General features: G+C 41.7%; 2 protein-coding genes across 2 annotated transcripts in view; one reads left to right on the forward strand and one right to left on the reverse strand.

Moving 5' to 3' along the window:
• The window catches only part of ROR2 (receptor tyrosine kinase like orphan receptor 2), a 220,997-nt gene that overhangs the window by 195,954 nt on the left and 6,230 nt on the right, over positions 1 to 18,813 (reverse strand). The window lies entirely within an intron of this gene.
• Positions 1,567 to 2,609, forward strand: LOC119040717 (prostaglandin reductase 1-like). Its single transcript, XM_037133786.2, is given in 2 exon segments — positions 1,567 to 2,032; positions 2,035 to 2,609. Coding segments are annotated over 2 exon segments (1,041 nt in total).

Here is an 18,813-nt window from a genome sequence, read left to right on the forward strand (position 1 = left end):
GTCATGGCTTGGAGAATCCAGAAAAGCTCAAACTCTTGGGGGGAGTATAAACTGCTGCCACCTTCTAGAAGAGCAATTTTGTAGAATCTAAAAAAATGTTAAAATAAATACCTTGGACTAAAAATTCACTTCTGAGAACTGACTCCACAGACACACATACATACACACACACACACACACACACACACACACCAAAATATGTATCCACAGATGTTTGTTTCAGCACTGGTTTATGTCAGTGGCTAAAATCAAAAGTATACACCCATAGGAGACCAGTGAAATGACTTATATACATCCAACTGACAGATACTAGCAAAGGTTGGAAAAATAAGGTACCTGGCACACACTAATATAAAAAGATTTATAAGAACTATTGTAACAGTGAGCCTCAGTTCTGTCTGAATGATATAATCTCACTGTATTTAAAAACAAAGCAAGGATTCTGCAACATGGATGACCCTTGAAAACATTATGCCTGATTAAAGATACCAGATACAAAGGCCACTTTGTCATCTATTTAGATGAAATTTCCAGGATAGACAGATCCACAGAGACAAAAAGATTAGCGGCTATCAGAGGCTAGGGCAGGAAATGGGGAGTGACCATTAATTCAGGGGGTTTGCTTTGGGGGCAACAGAATGTTCTGAATGTGGGCAAGCATGATAGCTACACAACAGTACGAGTATCTGCAATTCCACTGAAAAGTGCACTTTAAAATGGTTAATTTTATGTCATGTAACTTCTACCACAATATTTAAATATAAGTAAATACAGGAGATGCACAGACAAGCATGTGTGCCTAGAAAATGTCTGGAATGAAGCAGACAGACTGCCAGCCAGGTTTACGTGGCGGTATCTGGGGGGAAAGCATGGGGAAGGAACGTGAGAAGCTATGAGGTACTTTTAATTTTATATCCTTCTCAGTTTTCATTTTTCAAATCATTGCATGTTACCGGGTTTTTGGTTTTTGGTTTTTCCCGATTTTTATTTAACCAAGTAATAAATACACTAGATTGGCAAAAAATTAAGACATCACAGATAAAGCTAAATGAAGTCTCTTTGATCACACCCAATGCCAGGAGGGAACGCTTGGAAGTATTTGCCTATATAAAAGATAAAAAACATGTAGTATTGTTTTATGAGGGTTTTCACATAGTGATTTTTAAATAAATGCCTGCAATTATAAATAGATAATTGGACCCCTTATCATGAGGACCTCCCCTTACCCCCACCCAAAATTTAGGCAGGCCCCAATCTATGGCCAGGGAAAAAACAATTATAAAGAGCATTTTTTAAAACTTAATCCTGGACAAACCAACTTACAGGCATACTTGGTTTTCATTCCTTCTTTTTCTTTTGTTTTGTATCAGCCTGGATTTTAGACCCCATAGAAATGTGTGGTTAGTCAACTAGAAAAAAAATCTTGGGTTTTTTTTTTTTTTTACTTTTTAAAAATATGGGCTCATAGTTTAGTATAACACAAGAAAAAGTAAGGGAACCTTATTTGAACTCTGGAAACACTTCACTAATTAGAGGTAATTGTGCCTGGGCCTGCCTTACCAAGCAATGGACTTTCCTTCTTCAAAAAGAAAACAGCAATCTCAACCGCCTTCTCCAGGCATTGGAGCCCACAGACGGCTGAATGTCAGGAGGGTTCATGCTAAGAATTGGACCTTGAAGAAGCACTTTGAAAGTCACCCTACAGATGGTAACTTTGAGATGAAGACAGCTGAACTCCCACCCTTAGAAAACAAAGAGGTCCTGCTGGAAGCTCTGTTCCTCACTGTGGATCCTTACATGAGATTGGAGACAAAAAGATTGAAGGAGGGTCAAACAATGATGGGGGAGCAAGTGGCCAGAGTTCTGGAAAGTAAAAATTCAGCCTTCTCAACAGGAGCTATTATTTCAGCCCCTTTGGGCTGGACAACACACTCCATTTCTGATGGAAAACAACTGGACACGCTGCCTGAGGAGTGGCCAGACACATTACCTCTGTCTTTGAGGTTGGGGACAGTTGGCATGTGAGGACTGACAGCTACTTTGGCCTGTTTGACGTCTGCAGAGCAAAGGCTGGAGATACAGTTCTGGTGAATGCAGCTGCAGGGGCCGTGGGCTCTGTTGTGGGGCAGATAGCTAAGCCCAAGGGCTGCAAAGTTGTCAGAGCAGCAGGGTCTGATGATAAGGTTGCCTACCTTAAAAAGCTTAGATTTGATGTTGCCTTTAAGATGATAGAGTCTCTGGAAGAAACTTTGAAAAAAGCTTTTCCTGATGGTTATGATTGTTATTTTGATAATGTAGGTGGAGAATTTTCTAATGTTTTTATCCCCCAGATGAAGAAGTTTGGAAGAACTGCTCTATGCAGGGCCATCTCCATATATAACCTCACTCATCCACTTTCCCCAGGCCCAGCCCCAGAGGTTATTATCTATCAGCAGCTGCACATGGAAGGGTTCATCGTCAGCCGCTGGCACCTGGAGGTCCGCCAGAAGACTCTGAAAGACTTGCTGAAGTGGGTCACTGAGGGTAAAATCCAGTACAATGAACACATCACTGAAGGGGTTGAGAACATGCCAGCTGCATTTATGGGAACACTGAAAGCATTCCCATAAATCCAAAGCATCCTAGGAAATAATTTTGGGGAAATGATAGTGAGAGCATGAAAAAAATGACACATAGAATTTAGAAATCACTTGCATGATTACTTAATTCCTTTTTTTAAAATTAATTCATTTTTATTGATTATGCCATTACAGTAGTTCTATTCCCCTCCTCCATTCCCCTCCACCCTGCACACCCCTTCCCCACCATTCCCCGCTTTAGTTCATGAACACGTGTCTCAAGTTCTTTAGATTCTATTTCCCCTACTATTCTTACCCTCCCCCCATCTATTTTCTGTCTACTGTCTATGCTACTTATTTTCTGCACCTTCTCACCCCCCCTTCTCCCACTCCCCTGTTGCTAACCCTCCATGTGATCTCCATTTCTATGGTTCTGCTCCTGATCTAGCTGTCCTTTTAGTTTGCTTTTGTTTTAGGTGTGGTTGTTAATAACTGTGAGTTTGCTGTCCTTTCACTGTTCATTTTTTTATCTTCTTTTTCTTAGGTAAGTCCCTTTAACAATTCATATAATAAGGGCTTGGTAATGATGAACTCCTTGAATTTTATCTTATCTGAGAAGCACTTTATTTGTCCTTCCATTCTAAATGAAACTTTTGCTGGATAGAGCAATCTTGGTTGTAGGTCTTTAGATTTCATGACTTGGAATACCTCTTTCCAGCCCCTTCTTGCCTGTAAGGTCTCTTTTGAGAAATCCGCTGACAGTCTGATGGGAACTCCTTTGTAGGTGACTGTCCCCTTAGCTCTTGCTGCTTCTAGGATTCTCTCCTTCATTTGAATCTTGGCTAATGTAATGATGATGTGCCTTGGTGTGTTTCTTCTTGGGTCCAACTTCTTTGGGACTCTCTGAGCTTCCTGGATTTCCTGGAAGTCTATTTCCTTTGCCAGATTGGGGATGTTCTCCTTTATTATTTGTTCAAATAAGTTTTCCACTGGTGGCTGTTCCTTTCCCCCTTCTGGTACCCCTATAATTTAGATGTTGGAGCATTTAAAGATGTCCTGGAGGTTCCTAAGCCTCTCCTCATTTTTTTGAATTCTTGCTTCTTCACTCTTTTCTGTTTGGCCATTATTTGCTTTCTTCTGGTCCACTCCATTGATTTGAGTCCCAGTGTCCTTTTCATCGCTATTGGTTTCCTGTGCAATTCCATTCATTTCAATCAGTTTCGCCTTCATATGTTTGTCTAATTTGTGGCTATAATCAACCAGATCTGTGAGGATCCTGATCACCAGTGTTTTAAACTGTGCATCTGAGAGTTTTGCTATTTCTTCATTGCTTAAATTTATAGGCTCTTGGGCTTTGAGATCTTCTTGAGCCATTTTTGGTCTGTTCGCACTCGTTAAGTATGAGGAGCAGAGCCTTGGACTCCCAGCTCCCTGGGTTGTGACCCTGTATGTGGGGGCATGGTCAGAGCAGGGAAATGGCAGCCCCCTCTGCTGTTTCTCGTGGCTGGGTGAGGAGCAGAGCCTTAGGTGGTTCCCCAGGGCCGGGCCACTCAGGTCGCTGGGTTACGACGCTGTATGTGGAGGTGGGGTCAGAGTGGGGGAAATGGCGGTGCCCTCTGCTGCAATTCGCCACTGTGGCCTGCTGGGTCCCATCTAATCGCCCACTCCCTCGCTTGTCTATCTGCGCATGAATGCACGACCACAGTCAAATCTCGGCCCTGCTCCCTCGCTGTTTCCCCACGGTCACTCACTCGGTCGCTCACTAGGTCCAACCCTGTGCCTGGGTTCAGCGCGCCCGAATCCATCTGACCGAGTTTTCCCGTGCAACCCCACTCCGCCAGCTGCTGGTTTCGCCCCTCTTACCGGTCAGGCTGAAGAATTTGTTGTTATGAGACTTCCGAAAAGTTCAATTTTCTGTGTTCTGGCTGTTTTCTGTTGCTGATATTTAATTGTCTCTAAACTTGGTTGTGTGAGAAGGCACGGCGTCTCCACCTATGCCTCCATCTTGGCAGAAGTCCCTACTTAATTTCTTTTGAACCAATTAGCAGAAATGTATACTGCCTTCGTTTTATAAGAATAGTGGTTGTAATGAGTTTGAGCCACCTAATAAAGTACATTTCAATAAAAAAAAGAAAACAATGACATACCGAATTTTACAAATAATGAAGAAAAAATGGTATACCATGAAAAAGGTGGCTGACTCTAATCTACGAAACAATTCTGTGCTGAACCAGACAACCAGAAGGTTGTATCTATGGACCCTAGAAAAAAGATGCCTACACTAAGAAGACTCCTGGGTGGCTAACTGGGCTCAAATTTTTAAAACACCCTCATAGCCATTTTCACAGAGGGGCCTCTCACAGAAACTGTACTTCGGGGAGAAAACTGCCTGCTGCCCACCCTGAACTGCCCACCTGCACTGTATTCTTGCCTTCTGAGCCAGCCCCTATATAGGAGTTCCTAAAATTTTATTTTAACCAGTAAGACTGAGGTATTTCCTGTCCATTCAGAGGTGCACAGCTATAGGCCCCCGCCCAAGAGCATCTTCACAGACCAATCACAGCAGCTCCATTCTGACCAATCAGAACAATGCTTTTTGGATCTATCAAACTATAAGGATTTGGATACTCATTTGTATAAGGATGGATTAATCAGGAACCATGGGTGGGGACTTCAGTATATATATAAGTCAGTTCCCCTCTGGTTCAGAAAGCACACTTTTCCTTTCTGTGCAAGAAGAGAACTCTGTTTTCCCTGCCAGAACTGATACACCAAAGATATCTCAGCAGAGCAGAGTGCACAGGACCAGACCAGACTAGACTGAATCAGATACAGAAGAACACAGCAGTCTAGCCAAAGAGAAGCCTTGCCCCAGGGCTGCCCTACAGCCATGCTGCTTCATAATGGAGTGGTCTGCACCAAATAGCTTCCTTCTTCACTGCACCCCAAATTCAGCTCCTTGTGATCCAAAGCATCCATAGTCAGAAGCCCTGACAGCCCCTGGGGTGCACACTGGCACCCGTATATATATAACCATTCCTAACTGTCCCTCTGCATGACTCCCCTCACACCCCACTCTCCAGCACCCAAAGGTGCCTAGACCAGTGGCCTCTCATATAAGCAGCTGGCCATGGATCCCTGCACCCCTGTCCACAGTTTCCACAAAAGCTCCCAAGAGGCTGGCTAGGGGCACCCCTTGGAAAACTCAGGGCCAGTGTCAACTCAATGCTTTTTTTTTCCATGGGAACCTGACGCTGCTGGAGAGCTATCCCTGTGCTTTGTAACAAGCGCCACTGATCCAAAGGATTAAAAAAAACACACTTCTAGAGCTCCTTCCCTTACCAGACCTCCCAGGACCCTGTGCGTCCAGGGCCCTGTAAGCCAGCCCATGCCCACATGCCCCTTCCTCTCGATATGGCATTTCCAAGGCCTCCCCACTGGACCAGACTTCAAGGAATCCAATGGCCTCCTACTTCAAAGGCCCTCATACCCCAATAAATCAACAGGCTGACAAGCTACACAATCCCGCTCCCAAAGATGTCTGCTTTCCTTGGGTTCTCTTTTTGTTGTTAGCCAGGCTTCCCTGTGAGAAACAAAGGCCTGGGGAAGGGCACACTGAATGGGCGCCTGGTATCTTGGGGCTTTTAGGGAAGTTTATGAGGGTCCAACCACTTGCTCTGACCTCTGGGAGAACCCCTATCTAAGCCTCAAGTCCCCTCTTGAAAACAAGACAATCAGCAAGGACCAATGGGTGGGTGACCAATGACCCTTGGAGAGAAGGCCTGCACAGGGAGCTGGTGGCACAGGCAACCCAGGGCTGGCCACAGAGTTATCTAGGGAAGCAGCACTGGCCCACAAACTCTCCTGGAGGACGAACTTGCCCATGTCAGACCCTGCGCACACAGAGAACTCCTACTGACCCTGGTGACTCTGTGCCAACTTTCCCACCACTAGCATCCCTGGGCCAAGCCAGTTAGTTACCATACAAGGCCCAGAGGACTAAGAGAGAAGGGGTGTTGGTTAGCAATTGAGTCTTTTTATCAAATAAATTCCTTTGCAGATGCTCCAAAAATCATCAAATCAGTAGAAAACAATACCTGATTAGCATGCACGTAAGTGTAGATGTATAGACATGAGTCAGCTAGGGCTCTCTGGACAAAGAACCACAGCAGCCAAGGTGGCTTAACCAACAGACACTTAAGGTCTCTGTTCTGGATGCTAGAAATCAGAGATGAAGGTGTGGTCAAGGCTGGGTTCTCTGAGGCTTTCCTCCTTGGCTTGCCGATGACCTCCCTGTGGCTTCACATTCAGCTTCCCTCTGTGTAAGTCTGTGTGTCCAAATTTCCCCTTTTTATAAAGTAAGGGCACCAATCATACTGGATGAAGACCCACCCTAGTGACCTCATTTTAACTAGATTATGTCTGGGAAGGCCCCTCTCCAAATAAAGTTGCATCAGAGTACTGGGAGTTAGGACTCCAATATATCTTTTTGTGAAGAAGCACAATTCAACCTAGAACAATATAATATTCTGTTTATAAAAAGTAATTAAGTAAGAACAATGAACCTCCATCTTAACAGCCATAAAAACTTGAAACTGTAAATTATGGTGGTTTTTAAAATTATTTTTTCAATTTATTAGGATATAATTGACTTATATCACTGGTAAGTTTAAGCTCTACTGCGTAATGGTTTGAATTACATGTATTGTGAAATGGTTACCACAATAAGTTTGGTTATCATCCATCATCTCAATAGACACAATAAAAAAAATTTAAGGAAAAATAATTTTCCTTGTGATGAGAACTCTTAAAATCTACTCTCTTAACAACTTTCCTATATAACATACAGCAGTGTTAGCTACAGTCATCATTTTGTATGTTACATCCTTAGTGCTTACAATAGGGAGCTTGTACCTTGTGAGCACCTTCCTCCACCTTCCTTTTTTTTTTTTATAGTTGCCATACACTATTATATTAGTTTTAGGTATATAATATGATGATGGAGTGTTTATACACCTTATGAAGTGACCACAATAAGCCTAGTATCCACTTGACACCATACTTATTACACTAATATCGACTATATTACCTGTTCTGTATTATCACATCCCAGTGATTTATTCATTACTAGAAGTTTGTACTTTTTAATCTCCTTCCCCTCTTTTACCCATTTATCCCACACCCACCCCTCTGGCAACCAACAGTTTGTTCTCCGTATCTATGAGTTTATGAAACTGTAAATTTTGAAAGAGCTCCAATCACATTTTCTACCTCAACATCCTGTTCAATGTTTTCCATATTTTGCTCTAAGTATCCCCACAGAAATGGGCAAGGGAGATGGGACTGTTTAGCTCAACTGCATGCAGCACAAATCCTTCTATGGCTGGATTCTCTCCCCACACAGGAATTCTCTTTGAAATCTCCTTCTGGTGACATCCACAGGTCTCCAAATTCATTTTAGCCATTGTGCAATAATCCTTAGTTGAGACATGGGGCCAGTCATGGCTCCCATTAAGAGGCACGTCAATACATCCAGTTTCTCACCATTAGAAATAGTGCAGCAGGGAACAGCATGCCTCCCAGGCACATATGCTGTTTTTAGAACAGGCAATAGAATATGCGTATTTTTTAAAATATTTTATTTATTTATTTTTAGAGAGAGGGGAAGGGAAAGAGAAAGAGTGGGAGAGAAACATCAATGTATAGTTGCCTCTCATGTGTCCCCTACTGGGGACCTGGCCTGCAACCCAGATATGTGACCTGCCTGGGAATCAAACCAGCGACCCTTTGCTTCACAGGCCCATGCTCAATCCACTGAGCTACACCAGCCAGGGCAGAATATGTGTATTTTAAATGTTAACAGGCAACGTCAAACTACCCTCAAAGTAGCAGCTTACATAGCACAGAGCCTTGCTCCCCACATCACTGCTGACACACACAGCCTTTAGCCAAAATTCAATCAGAAAAAAAAAAGGATTTACTGTCTTATAATCTCCGCTTTCTTAAATCCTAATAAGCCCAAGTTCTTTTCCTAAATTTTTGCCCTTTTATACTTGTTCTACAAACTGCCTGCTATACCCTGTGTTCCGCTTTTAATTGGGGCACTTATTTTTGTTATTTATCTTACGAATTCTTTACAAAGCCCCCCATCTGTCCTGTATGTTGCAAACACATTCCAAACCCTCTATCCTAGGAAGCAAAAAACTGAGTCTTTTGTTTATGAAAAGGGAGAGGGAGGCAGTAAACACCTGAAAGCTAAAATGCCTTCCTCCCTCCATTTCTACACTCAGCATCTTTGGTTTTAATAAGCCCAGGGCACTAAGAATGATAGAGAATGACCCACTCCGGACAGGCTGCTGCAGAGTACTCTCCTAGGGGTGGTAGAGGCAGTAGGGCATACCCAGAAAGAGAGGTCCAGAATGAAGGGACTGGCAAGGGCTGGATTAGATACAGCTTGATTGGATCCTCCCTGCGCACTGCCCCACTCCTCGATGTGGGGGAGGGCCCCTGGGCCCTGCCAGCAGCTTTGGGAAGCAGAGAAGCAACACGTGCACCTGCTGGAATGCAGAGCTGCAACCTGATGGGAACCCCAGGGTCTGACTGAAGGCTGCTCTGATGGTAAAAACCAAGGTTTGTGGGTATACCTTTGCCTGGCTCCCACTGTAGACCAGTGTAAAGGCCATTTTCCAGAAAGCTAGGAAAGCTGGCAGCACACGGGATAACACTTGCCTATGATGCCTGCAATAACAGCATTGCAATTATGTGGAATAGTTCTTACCATTCATGCTTAAGTGTTTCCAGTTAAAAAATTAAGGCTGCCTAGGGCTCATTAAGTGGGCCAGAGGGAATGAACCAAAATTAACAGGACATGGTAACTACTGAAGTTGGCTAAAAAATATGTAGGGGTTCACTGTACTAGGCTAATTTTACATATGTTTGACGTCTTCTATAATTAAAAAGCTAAGGAAAAATGTGTTAGAAGTTCTGGCAATTCAGTCCCCGAGTCAAGATGGAGGCACAGGCAGATATGCTTCACTTCGTCACACAATCAAAAGAAAGACAACAACAAATTTAAAAACAAAAACAACCAGAACTGTATGGAAGTCCAACAACCAAGGAGTTAAAGAAGAAACATTCATCCAGACTGGTAGGAGGGGTGGAGACAGGTAGGTGGGTGGGTGGAGAGGAGGAGGCAAGGCAGCAGCTGGTGGATCAGGTGGTTCCACATTAGTATATGGATAATCTGGGAAGAACTGAGGAGGGAGAGAGACAATACAACCCAAGGATCCAGCATGGGGAAACTAAAGCCTCAAACCTCTGGCTATAAAAATCTGCTGCAGCAGTCGGAGAAACTCCCAACCTCACAGTAGAGTTTGTTGGAGAGATCCACAGGATCCAGGAATGTACACAAGCCCACCCACCTGGGAATCAGCACCAGGAGGACCCAAATTGCTTGTGGGTAACAGAAAAAGTGACTCAAAGCTGGGCAAGAGCTGAACAAGCAGCATTGTTCTTTCTCGGACCCCTCCCCCACATACAACACCACAACACAGCCAAGTGGGTGGCCTTGCCCTGGCAATACCTAAGGTTCCGCCTCTTACAATGTAACAGCCATGTCAATATAAAGAAATATGACCCAGCCCTGGCTGGTGTGGCTCAGTGGATTGAGCGCAGGCCTGCAAACCATACGATCGCAGTTCGATTACCAGTCAGGGCACATGCCTGGATTGCAGGCCAGTTCCCAGCAGGGGACTCACGAGAGGCAACCATACATTGATATTTCTCTCCTTCTCTCCTTCCCTTCCTCTGTAAATATAAATAAATAAAATCTTAAAAAAAAAAAAGAAATATGACCCAAATGAAAGAACTGATCAAAACTCCAGAAAAAGAACTAAGCAATAAGGAGACAGACAACCTATCAGATGCAGAGTTCAAAACACCGGTAATCAGGATGTTCACAGAAAAGATTGAGTACAGAAGCAAAATACAGGAAGCAGTGAAGGCTATATGCAAAGTTAAATAAAGAAAAACATACAGGGAACCAACACTGAAGGGAAAGAAACTGGGACTCAAATCAATGATTTGGAACAGAAGAAAGAAATAAACATTCAACTGGAACATAATGAAGAAACAAAAATTTTTAAAAATGAAAAGAGGCTTAGGAACCTCTGGGACAATTTTAAACATTCCAACATCCAAATCATAGGGTGGCAGAAGAAGAAAAGAAAGAACAAGAAATTAAAAACTTATTTGAAAATATAATGAAAGGGAACTTACCCAACCTGGTGAAGGAAATAGACTTCCAGGAAGTCCAAGAAGCTCAGAGAGTCCGAAAGAAGTTGGACCCAAGGAAGCACACACCACGTCACATCACAATTACATTACCCAAGATTAAAGATAAAAAGCAGCAAGAGAAAAGGAGACAGTTACCTACAAAGAATTTACCATAAGACTATCAGCTGAATTCTCAAAAGAAACCTAGCAGGCAAGAAGGGGCTGGGAAGAAATATTCAAAGTCATGAAAGGCAAGGACCTACATCCAAGATTACTCTACCCAGCAAAGCTATCACTTAGAATGGAAGGGCAGATAAAGTGCTTCCCAGATAAGGACAAGTTAAAGGAGTTCATTATCACCAAGCCCTTATTATATGAAATATTAAAGGGTCTTATCTAAGTAGAAGATGACCAAAAATATGAACAGTAAAATGACAACAAACTCACAACTATGAACAAATGAACCTAAAAAAAACTAAGCAAACAACTAAAACAGGAACAAAATAACAAAAACGGAGATCACATAGAGGATTATCAGCAGGGGAAGAGGGGGAAATGGGGGAAAAGGCACAGGGAATAAGAAGCATAAATGGTAGATGCAAAATAGACAGGAGGAGGTTAAGAATAGTATGGGAAATGGAGAAGCCACAGAACTTATACATACAACCCATGAACAAAAACTAAAGTGGGGAGTGCTGGGTGGGAGAGGGGTGCAGGGTGGAAAGGGATAAAGGGGAAAAATTGGGCAACCGTAATAGCATATTCAATAAAATATACTTAAAAAAAGAATTCTAGTGGCAATCTAGACACTAGACTAAGACTTGGTGATTTTCAGTCCTCTATTCAGTCCTATAAATAAAACTCCATCTGGCCTAGAAGCCATGTGGATTCTACCCCCCCCCATCCCTGTGTGAGGTCTGACACCATTTCCAGTAAAATTATAACCATATGAATCTTCTAAGAGGATTTGCTCAACTCTGTCATGGATTCCACTGGCTATAGCCACACATTTCATCACCGAAAAATTTTAAGTTCTCTATTTTGAAACAATTCCAAATTCACGTAAAAATAGCAAGATACATGCATAAAATGCCCCTGTACTCTTTACTGAAATTCACTAATTTTTCCCATTTCACCCCATGTGCTTTATCATTCTCTCTCCATACCCACATTGGGTTGTAGACATCATGCCCTTTATCCTTTAAAACCCAGTATACACTTCCTAAGAGCAAGGACCTGCTCCAATAGAACCTCTGTACTATTAACAAATTCAAGACCGTTAACTTTGACAACTTTTTTGTACATAACATACGTCCACATAGTTTCATCAGCGGTTCCAATGACACCATCAGTATGTCCTCACTCCAATGCAGGTCCACCTGGAATCTCACTCTGCCCGAGGCTGGCTTGTCCTGTGGCCCGTTCCTTAGCCAAGTTCGTCCTTCACTATGACCAGCTGTTTCACAAAATGCCATTCCACCTGGGCCTGCTGGTTTGTGTCACCATCAGATTCTGGCTCTACTGCCCCACTGGAATAGCATCTAAGTGATGTCCTTCTTAGAAGAACTGCATTCCCTGTCCACATGATGGTGTGAGCCTTGGCCACCCAGTTTGGGTGACATCTGGTTTCTCCATCTACAGTCACTAACTGTGCCCTTGCCATTAATAAGGATTCTGCAGAAATTCCATGAGCCATGAACATTCCTACACACTGTCCAGCATGGACCTGTCAGTTAAAGTCAGCCACTCACTGATCATTCCTGCCCAAATCAACCGTCACAATTATTGTCGCAAATGTGGGTTTTCCAACTCACTTCACGATCAGTTGGCATTTTGCTCAAAGAAAAGTGGCTTCTCACACTGATCACTGTGGTTCAGTTGGTTGGGTATCATCCCACAAAGTGAAAAGTCACCAGTTCTCTTTCCAGTCAGGGCACATGCCTGGGTTGCAGGTTCAGTTCTCAGTTGCGGCGCACAGAAGAGGCAACTGATGAACACTTGCTTCTTCCTCACACATGTTTCTCTCCTCCTCACACATATGTTCAGCCCTCACACAAAAAGTTTCAGCAGGAACTTTTTGTCCCTCCCTTCTCTTTTTCCTAAAAAATAAACAAACAGCCCTGGCTGGTGTGGCTCAGTAGATTAAGTGCTGGACAGTAAGGCAAGGGATCACCGGTCTGATTCCCAGCCAGGGCATAAGCCTGGCCAGGCCAGATCCCCAGAGGGGGAAAAGCATGGGAGGCAACCACACACTGATGTTTCTCTCCCTTTCTCTCTCCCTTCCCCTCTCTCTAAAAATAAATAAATCTTTAAAAAAAAAACAAGTAAGAAAGTGTTTTCACCTCCCCCCATTCATTTCCTTTTATTTATGTTATACAGTAAGTTAAATAATGTGCCCCCAAAATTCAAACCCACCCAGAATGTCAAACATGACCTTATTTGGAAATAGTCTTTGCAGCAGTGATGAGTTAAGGATCTGGAGATAAAACCATCCTGGCTTTAAATTGGACCTAACTACAATGACTGCCATTTTTACAGGAGCCTGAAGGGACGGAGACAGAGTGGGCAGCCATGTGAAGCAGGAGTGGAGACTGGAGTGACTTTGCCACAAGCCCAGGATTGCCAGGAGGCATCAGGAACTGAAGAGGTAAAAGGATTCTCTCTCCTCGCCTTTGGGGAAAGCATGTACTGCCTTCCCTCCATTCAGGGCTTTCAGCCTCCAGAACTGCAAGAAAATCGATTTCTCTTGCTTTAAGTCACCCACTTTGTAGTACTTTGTTATGCCAATACATTGGAACTAATACATGTAGTTAATTACTTACTTAACATAATTTCTTTTTTAATCTTTTAAAAAAGATTTTATTTATTTATTTTTAGAGAGAGGGGAAGGGAAGGAGAAAGAGAGGAACAGAAACATCAATGTGTGGTTGCCTCTCACACACCCCCTACTGGGGACCCAGCCCACAACCCAGGCATGTGCCCTGACTGGGAATCAAATCGCAATCCCTTTGCTTCGCAGGCCCATGCTCACTCCACTGAGCTACACCAGCCAGGGCTACTTATCATAATTTCTGTTTTGTTCCACATATAACTCATGTTTGCCCTTATTAATTTGATGCTTAAATTGTCTCAGATTTGACCACTGGAACTCCTCCACGCTGGCACTTGTGTTGTTGATATTTCTTTCTTTTTTTTTTTTTTTGATCACTTACTTTCTATCACTAGACCATGCTTCTGGCTCATCTTGTATTTTTTCCCTGTCCTGAACCCATATCAGTCATGTCTTCAATGAATGCTGGTTCTTTTAATGTGCAAAAGTATTTAGAAACCAAGATCTGGGCACTAAGAGCTCATGGCTAACAAGGGGCTATAAAATAACTATTATGTGTAGGAAAAAATATACTTTAAAAATTATTAATTATAATCTTAGTATACCATTATATATCTTAACACATATACTATATGAATATATAACATATGAACATAAATATATGAAATCATGAATTATTACCAATTTTACCGATTCCAATCCAACCCCTCTGGGTTGCTCCCTGCCTTCCTTCTTTCGACATTCGTATACCCCTTCTTCCTCAGTGGGAACCCTGAATCCAATGCTATCAATATATCTCTCACTTGCCCAATCCTACAATTCACAAAATGGTTTCAGAATTGTTATGACCATACCACTATGAGAAATAAACCCACTAAGAGTGCGAGATCCGTTATCCGGTTGGTTGTTTTTAATCCAGATTGAGGATTTATGGTCAGAGTAATGGGTCCACATTCACTTGAACTAGGTTTCTTTTCACTCCTGTCAGCATAGTTACACTATTCATTTGCAATATAATTGGTACTATTTACTTGTTTGCATTCAGTTTTATTTTCCCACCATCTTTAATGATTTAATATTATTTTTGAACACACAAAAAATATTTGCACGTTCCGAAAGTCAAAACTATACAAAATATATATAAGACTAAGAATAGAAAGAAACTACCTTAACATAAAAAGGCCATATATTTCAATCCCATAGATAACATGATACTCAATGGTGAAAAGCTGGAAGCTTTTCCTCTAAGATCAGGAACAAGACGAGGATGTCCACTTTCACCACTTCTACTAAACAATGGAAGTTCTAGACTTTCATTGACAAAGCAATTAGACTAAAATTAAATTTTTTAAATAATTTTAGTCTATTAGACTAAAATTAAATTTTTTAAATAATTTTAGTCTATTAGACTAAAATTAAATTTTTAAAATAATTTTAGTCTATTAGACTAAAATTAAATTTTTTAAATAATTTTAGTCTATTAGACTAAAATTACATTTTTTAAAATAATTTTAGTCTAATTGCTTTGTCAATGAAAGTCTAGAACTTCCATTGTTTAGTAGAAGTGGTGAAAGTGGACATCCTTGTCTTGTTCCTGATCTTAGAGGAAAAGCTTCCAGCTTTTCACCATTGAGTATTAGCAACAGGGGAGTGGGAGAAGGAGAAGGGGGGAGAAGGTACAGAAAATAAGTATCATAGACCGTAGATAGAAAATAGACAGGGGGGAGGGTAAGAATGGTAGGGGAAATATAGAATCTAAAGAACTTGAGACACGTGTTCATGAACTAAAGGGGGGGAATGGTGGGGGAGGGGTGTGCAGGGTGGAGGTGAATGAAGGGGGGAAATAGAACAAATGTAATGGCATAATCAATAAAATAAAAATATACATTAAAAAAAGAAATGAGGCATCCAAAATCAGAAAGAAGTAAAATTATCCACAAAAATTATATTTGAACTAATAAACAAAATTCAGCAAACCTGCATTATACAAAATCGACTGGCAAAAATCAGTTGCATTTCTATACAGTAACAAAAACAATCCACAAAGTAAATTGAGAAAACATTTTCACTCAAAACAGCACCAAAAAGAAAACTATATTGAGAAACAAATCTAATCAGGTGGGTGAGAGACTTGCACACTGAAAACTACAAAACAATGCTGAGAGAAATTAAAGTTCTAAATAATGGACAGAGACCCGTGTTTGTGAACTGGGAGACTTGTTAAGATGTCCATACCACCCAAAGCCATCTACAGATTCAGAGCAATCCTTATCAAAATCCCAATGACATTTTTTGCAGATATAGAAAATCCTCCTAAAATTCATATGGAATCTCTTATGGAAGTGCTCCCAAACAGCCAAAACAGCCTGCCTAAGTAGCAAATGACAAGGGTGCCAAAAACATTTGATGGAGAAAGGACAGACCTTTCAAGAAAGGGTGCCTGGAAAACAATATGCACATGCAAAAAAAGGAAGGTGGACCATTACCCCACACAATATACAAAAATTAACTCAAAATCAGTTAAGGACCTAAACAGAAGAGCTAAAACTATAAACTTTCAGAAGAAAAATGGGGAGAAACTTCCAATGAGTTCGGACTCAGTAATTATTTATTGGATATGACACCAAAAGCACAAGTAAAACAAGAAAGCAATAAAAAGGATTTGTTAAAATTAAACAATTTTGTGCATTAAAGGACATTATCGACAAAGTGCAAATATGGGGGCATAGGTAGACACACTGTGCCTCCTCACAGAACCAAAATAAGGACAACACCAATTAAAAAAAACACAACCAGTACTGATAGAAAATTGAACTGTATGGAAGTCAGACAACCAAGAAGTTAAAGTAGACACATTCATTCTGACCGGTAGGAGGGGCAGAGTCCAGCAGTCAGGACGGAAAGGGGTCACGGCAAGGAAGCAGCTGGCAGACCCAGCGAGGTGGCAGATTGTAGAGGGGTGCAGCATGCAACAGGGCTGGCGGACCGGGTGGTCCCACATTCCCAAGCAAATAAACCAGGCAAAATTGGGGAGTGAGACAGACCATGCAACCCAGGATCCCAGCCCAGGGAAATGAAGCCACCAAAACCAATTGAAAACACCTGTGGGGATCGAGGTGCCGGGAGAAACTCCCAGCCTCACACAAGAGTTCATTGGAGAGACCCACAGGATCCTAGAACATACACAAACCCAGCCATATGGGAATCAGCACCAGAAGGATCCAATTTGCTTATGGGAAATGGGGGAAAGTGACGGAAAGCCAGCACAGAGCAAGCAAGGACTATTGTTCCCTCTCTGACCCCTCCCCCACATACAGCATCACAACACAGAAACTGGGTTGCCCCTCCTTGGTGAACACCTAAGGCTCCGCCCCTCATACATACCAGGTGCATCAAGACAACAAAATGGCCGAAATGGAGGAACAGATCAAAGCTCCACAGTAAATACAACTAAACGACAAAGAGATAGCCACCCTATCAGATACACAGTTTAAAGCACTGGTGATCAGGATGCTCAAGGAATTGGTTGAATTTGGTTGCAAATTACATGAAAAAATGAAGGCTATGCTAAGTGAAATAAAGGAAAATGTACAGGGAACCAATAGTAATGGGAAGGAAACTGGGACTCAAATCAATGGGGTAGACCAGAAGAAAGAAAGAAACATCCAAACAGGAAAGAATGAAGAAACAAGAATGCAAAAAAATGAGGAGAGGCTTAGGAACCTCCAGGACATCTTCAAACACTCCAACATTTGAATTATAGGGGTACCAGAAGGGGAAGAGGAAGAGCAATGAGTGGAACACTTATTTGAACAAATAATAAAGGAGAACTTCCACAGTCTGGCAAAGGAAATAGACTTCCAGGAAATCCAGGAAGCTCAGAGAGTCCCAAAGAAGTTGGACCCAAGGAGAAACACACCAAGGCACATCAGAATTACATTGCCCGAGATTAAAATGAAGGAGAGAATCCTAGAAGCAGCAAGAGAAAAGGGGACAGTCACCCACAAAGGAGTTCCCCTCAGACTGTCAGCTGATTTCTCAAAAGAGACCTTACAGACAAGAAGGGGTTGGAAAGAAGTATTCCAAGTCATAAAAGGCAAGGACCTACATCCAAGATTACTCTATTCAGCAAAGCTTTCATTTAGAATGGAAGGGCATATAAAGTGCTTCTCTGATAAGATCAAGTTAAAGGAGTCCATCATCACCAAGCACATAGTATATGAAATGTTAAAGGGATTTATCTAAGAAAAAGAAGATAAAAACATGTATAGTAAGATGACAGCAAACTCACAATTATTAACAACCACACCTGAAACAAAAACAAAAGCAAACAACTAGAATAGGAACAGAACTACAGAAATGGAAATCACATGTAGGGTTATCAACAGGGGAGGAGGAGCTGAGGGGGGAAAGGTACCGAGAATAAGTAGCATAGATAGTAGGTAGAAAATAGATAGGGGGAGGGTAAGAATAGTATGGGAAATATAGAAGCCAAAGAACTTATAAGTATGACATATGGACATGAACTAAAGTGGGGGGGAATGTGGATAGGAGAGGGTGTGCAGGATGGAGGGGAGTGAAGGGGGGAAAATGGGACAACTGTAATAGCATAATTAATAAAATATATTTTAAAAAAGTAAAGTGCAAAGGCAACCCACAGAATGGGAGAAAACACTGAAATATGTGTATAAATCACATATCATATAAAAAGTTAATATCCAAAAGATACAGAAGTCCTATAATTCAACCAAAAGAAATCTGATTTTTAAAACGGGCAAAGGATTTGGAGACATTTCTCCAAATACATATACAAATGACCATGAAATACATACAGAAAATTTGAAAAGATGCCCAGCATCAATAGTCATCAGAGAAATGCAAATCAAAAGCAAGTAAGTTATTATTTCACACTCATTGTGGCTATTACCTAACAGAAAATAACAAGTGCTGGCAATATGGTGGTTCCTCGAAAAATTAGAAATAGAACTACCATATAATCCAGCAATTCCTCTTCTCTGTATATACCCAAAAGAACTGAAAGCAGGACACAGACACTTTCATAACAGCATTATTCACAACATCCAAACGGGCGAAACAACCAAAATGTCTGCCAATAGATAGAAAAACTAAATGTGCTATAAATACAGTGTG

This window comes from Artibeus jamaicensis, unplaced genomic scaffold (assembly GCF_021234435.1).
Source record: "Artibeus jamaicensis isolate MK-2021 breed Jamaican fruit bat unplaced genomic scaffold, CSHL_Jam_final contig_264, whole genome shotgun sequence".
Lineage (NCBI taxonomy): Eukaryota > Metazoa > Chordata > Mammalia > Chiroptera > Phyllostomidae > Artibeus > Artibeus jamaicensis.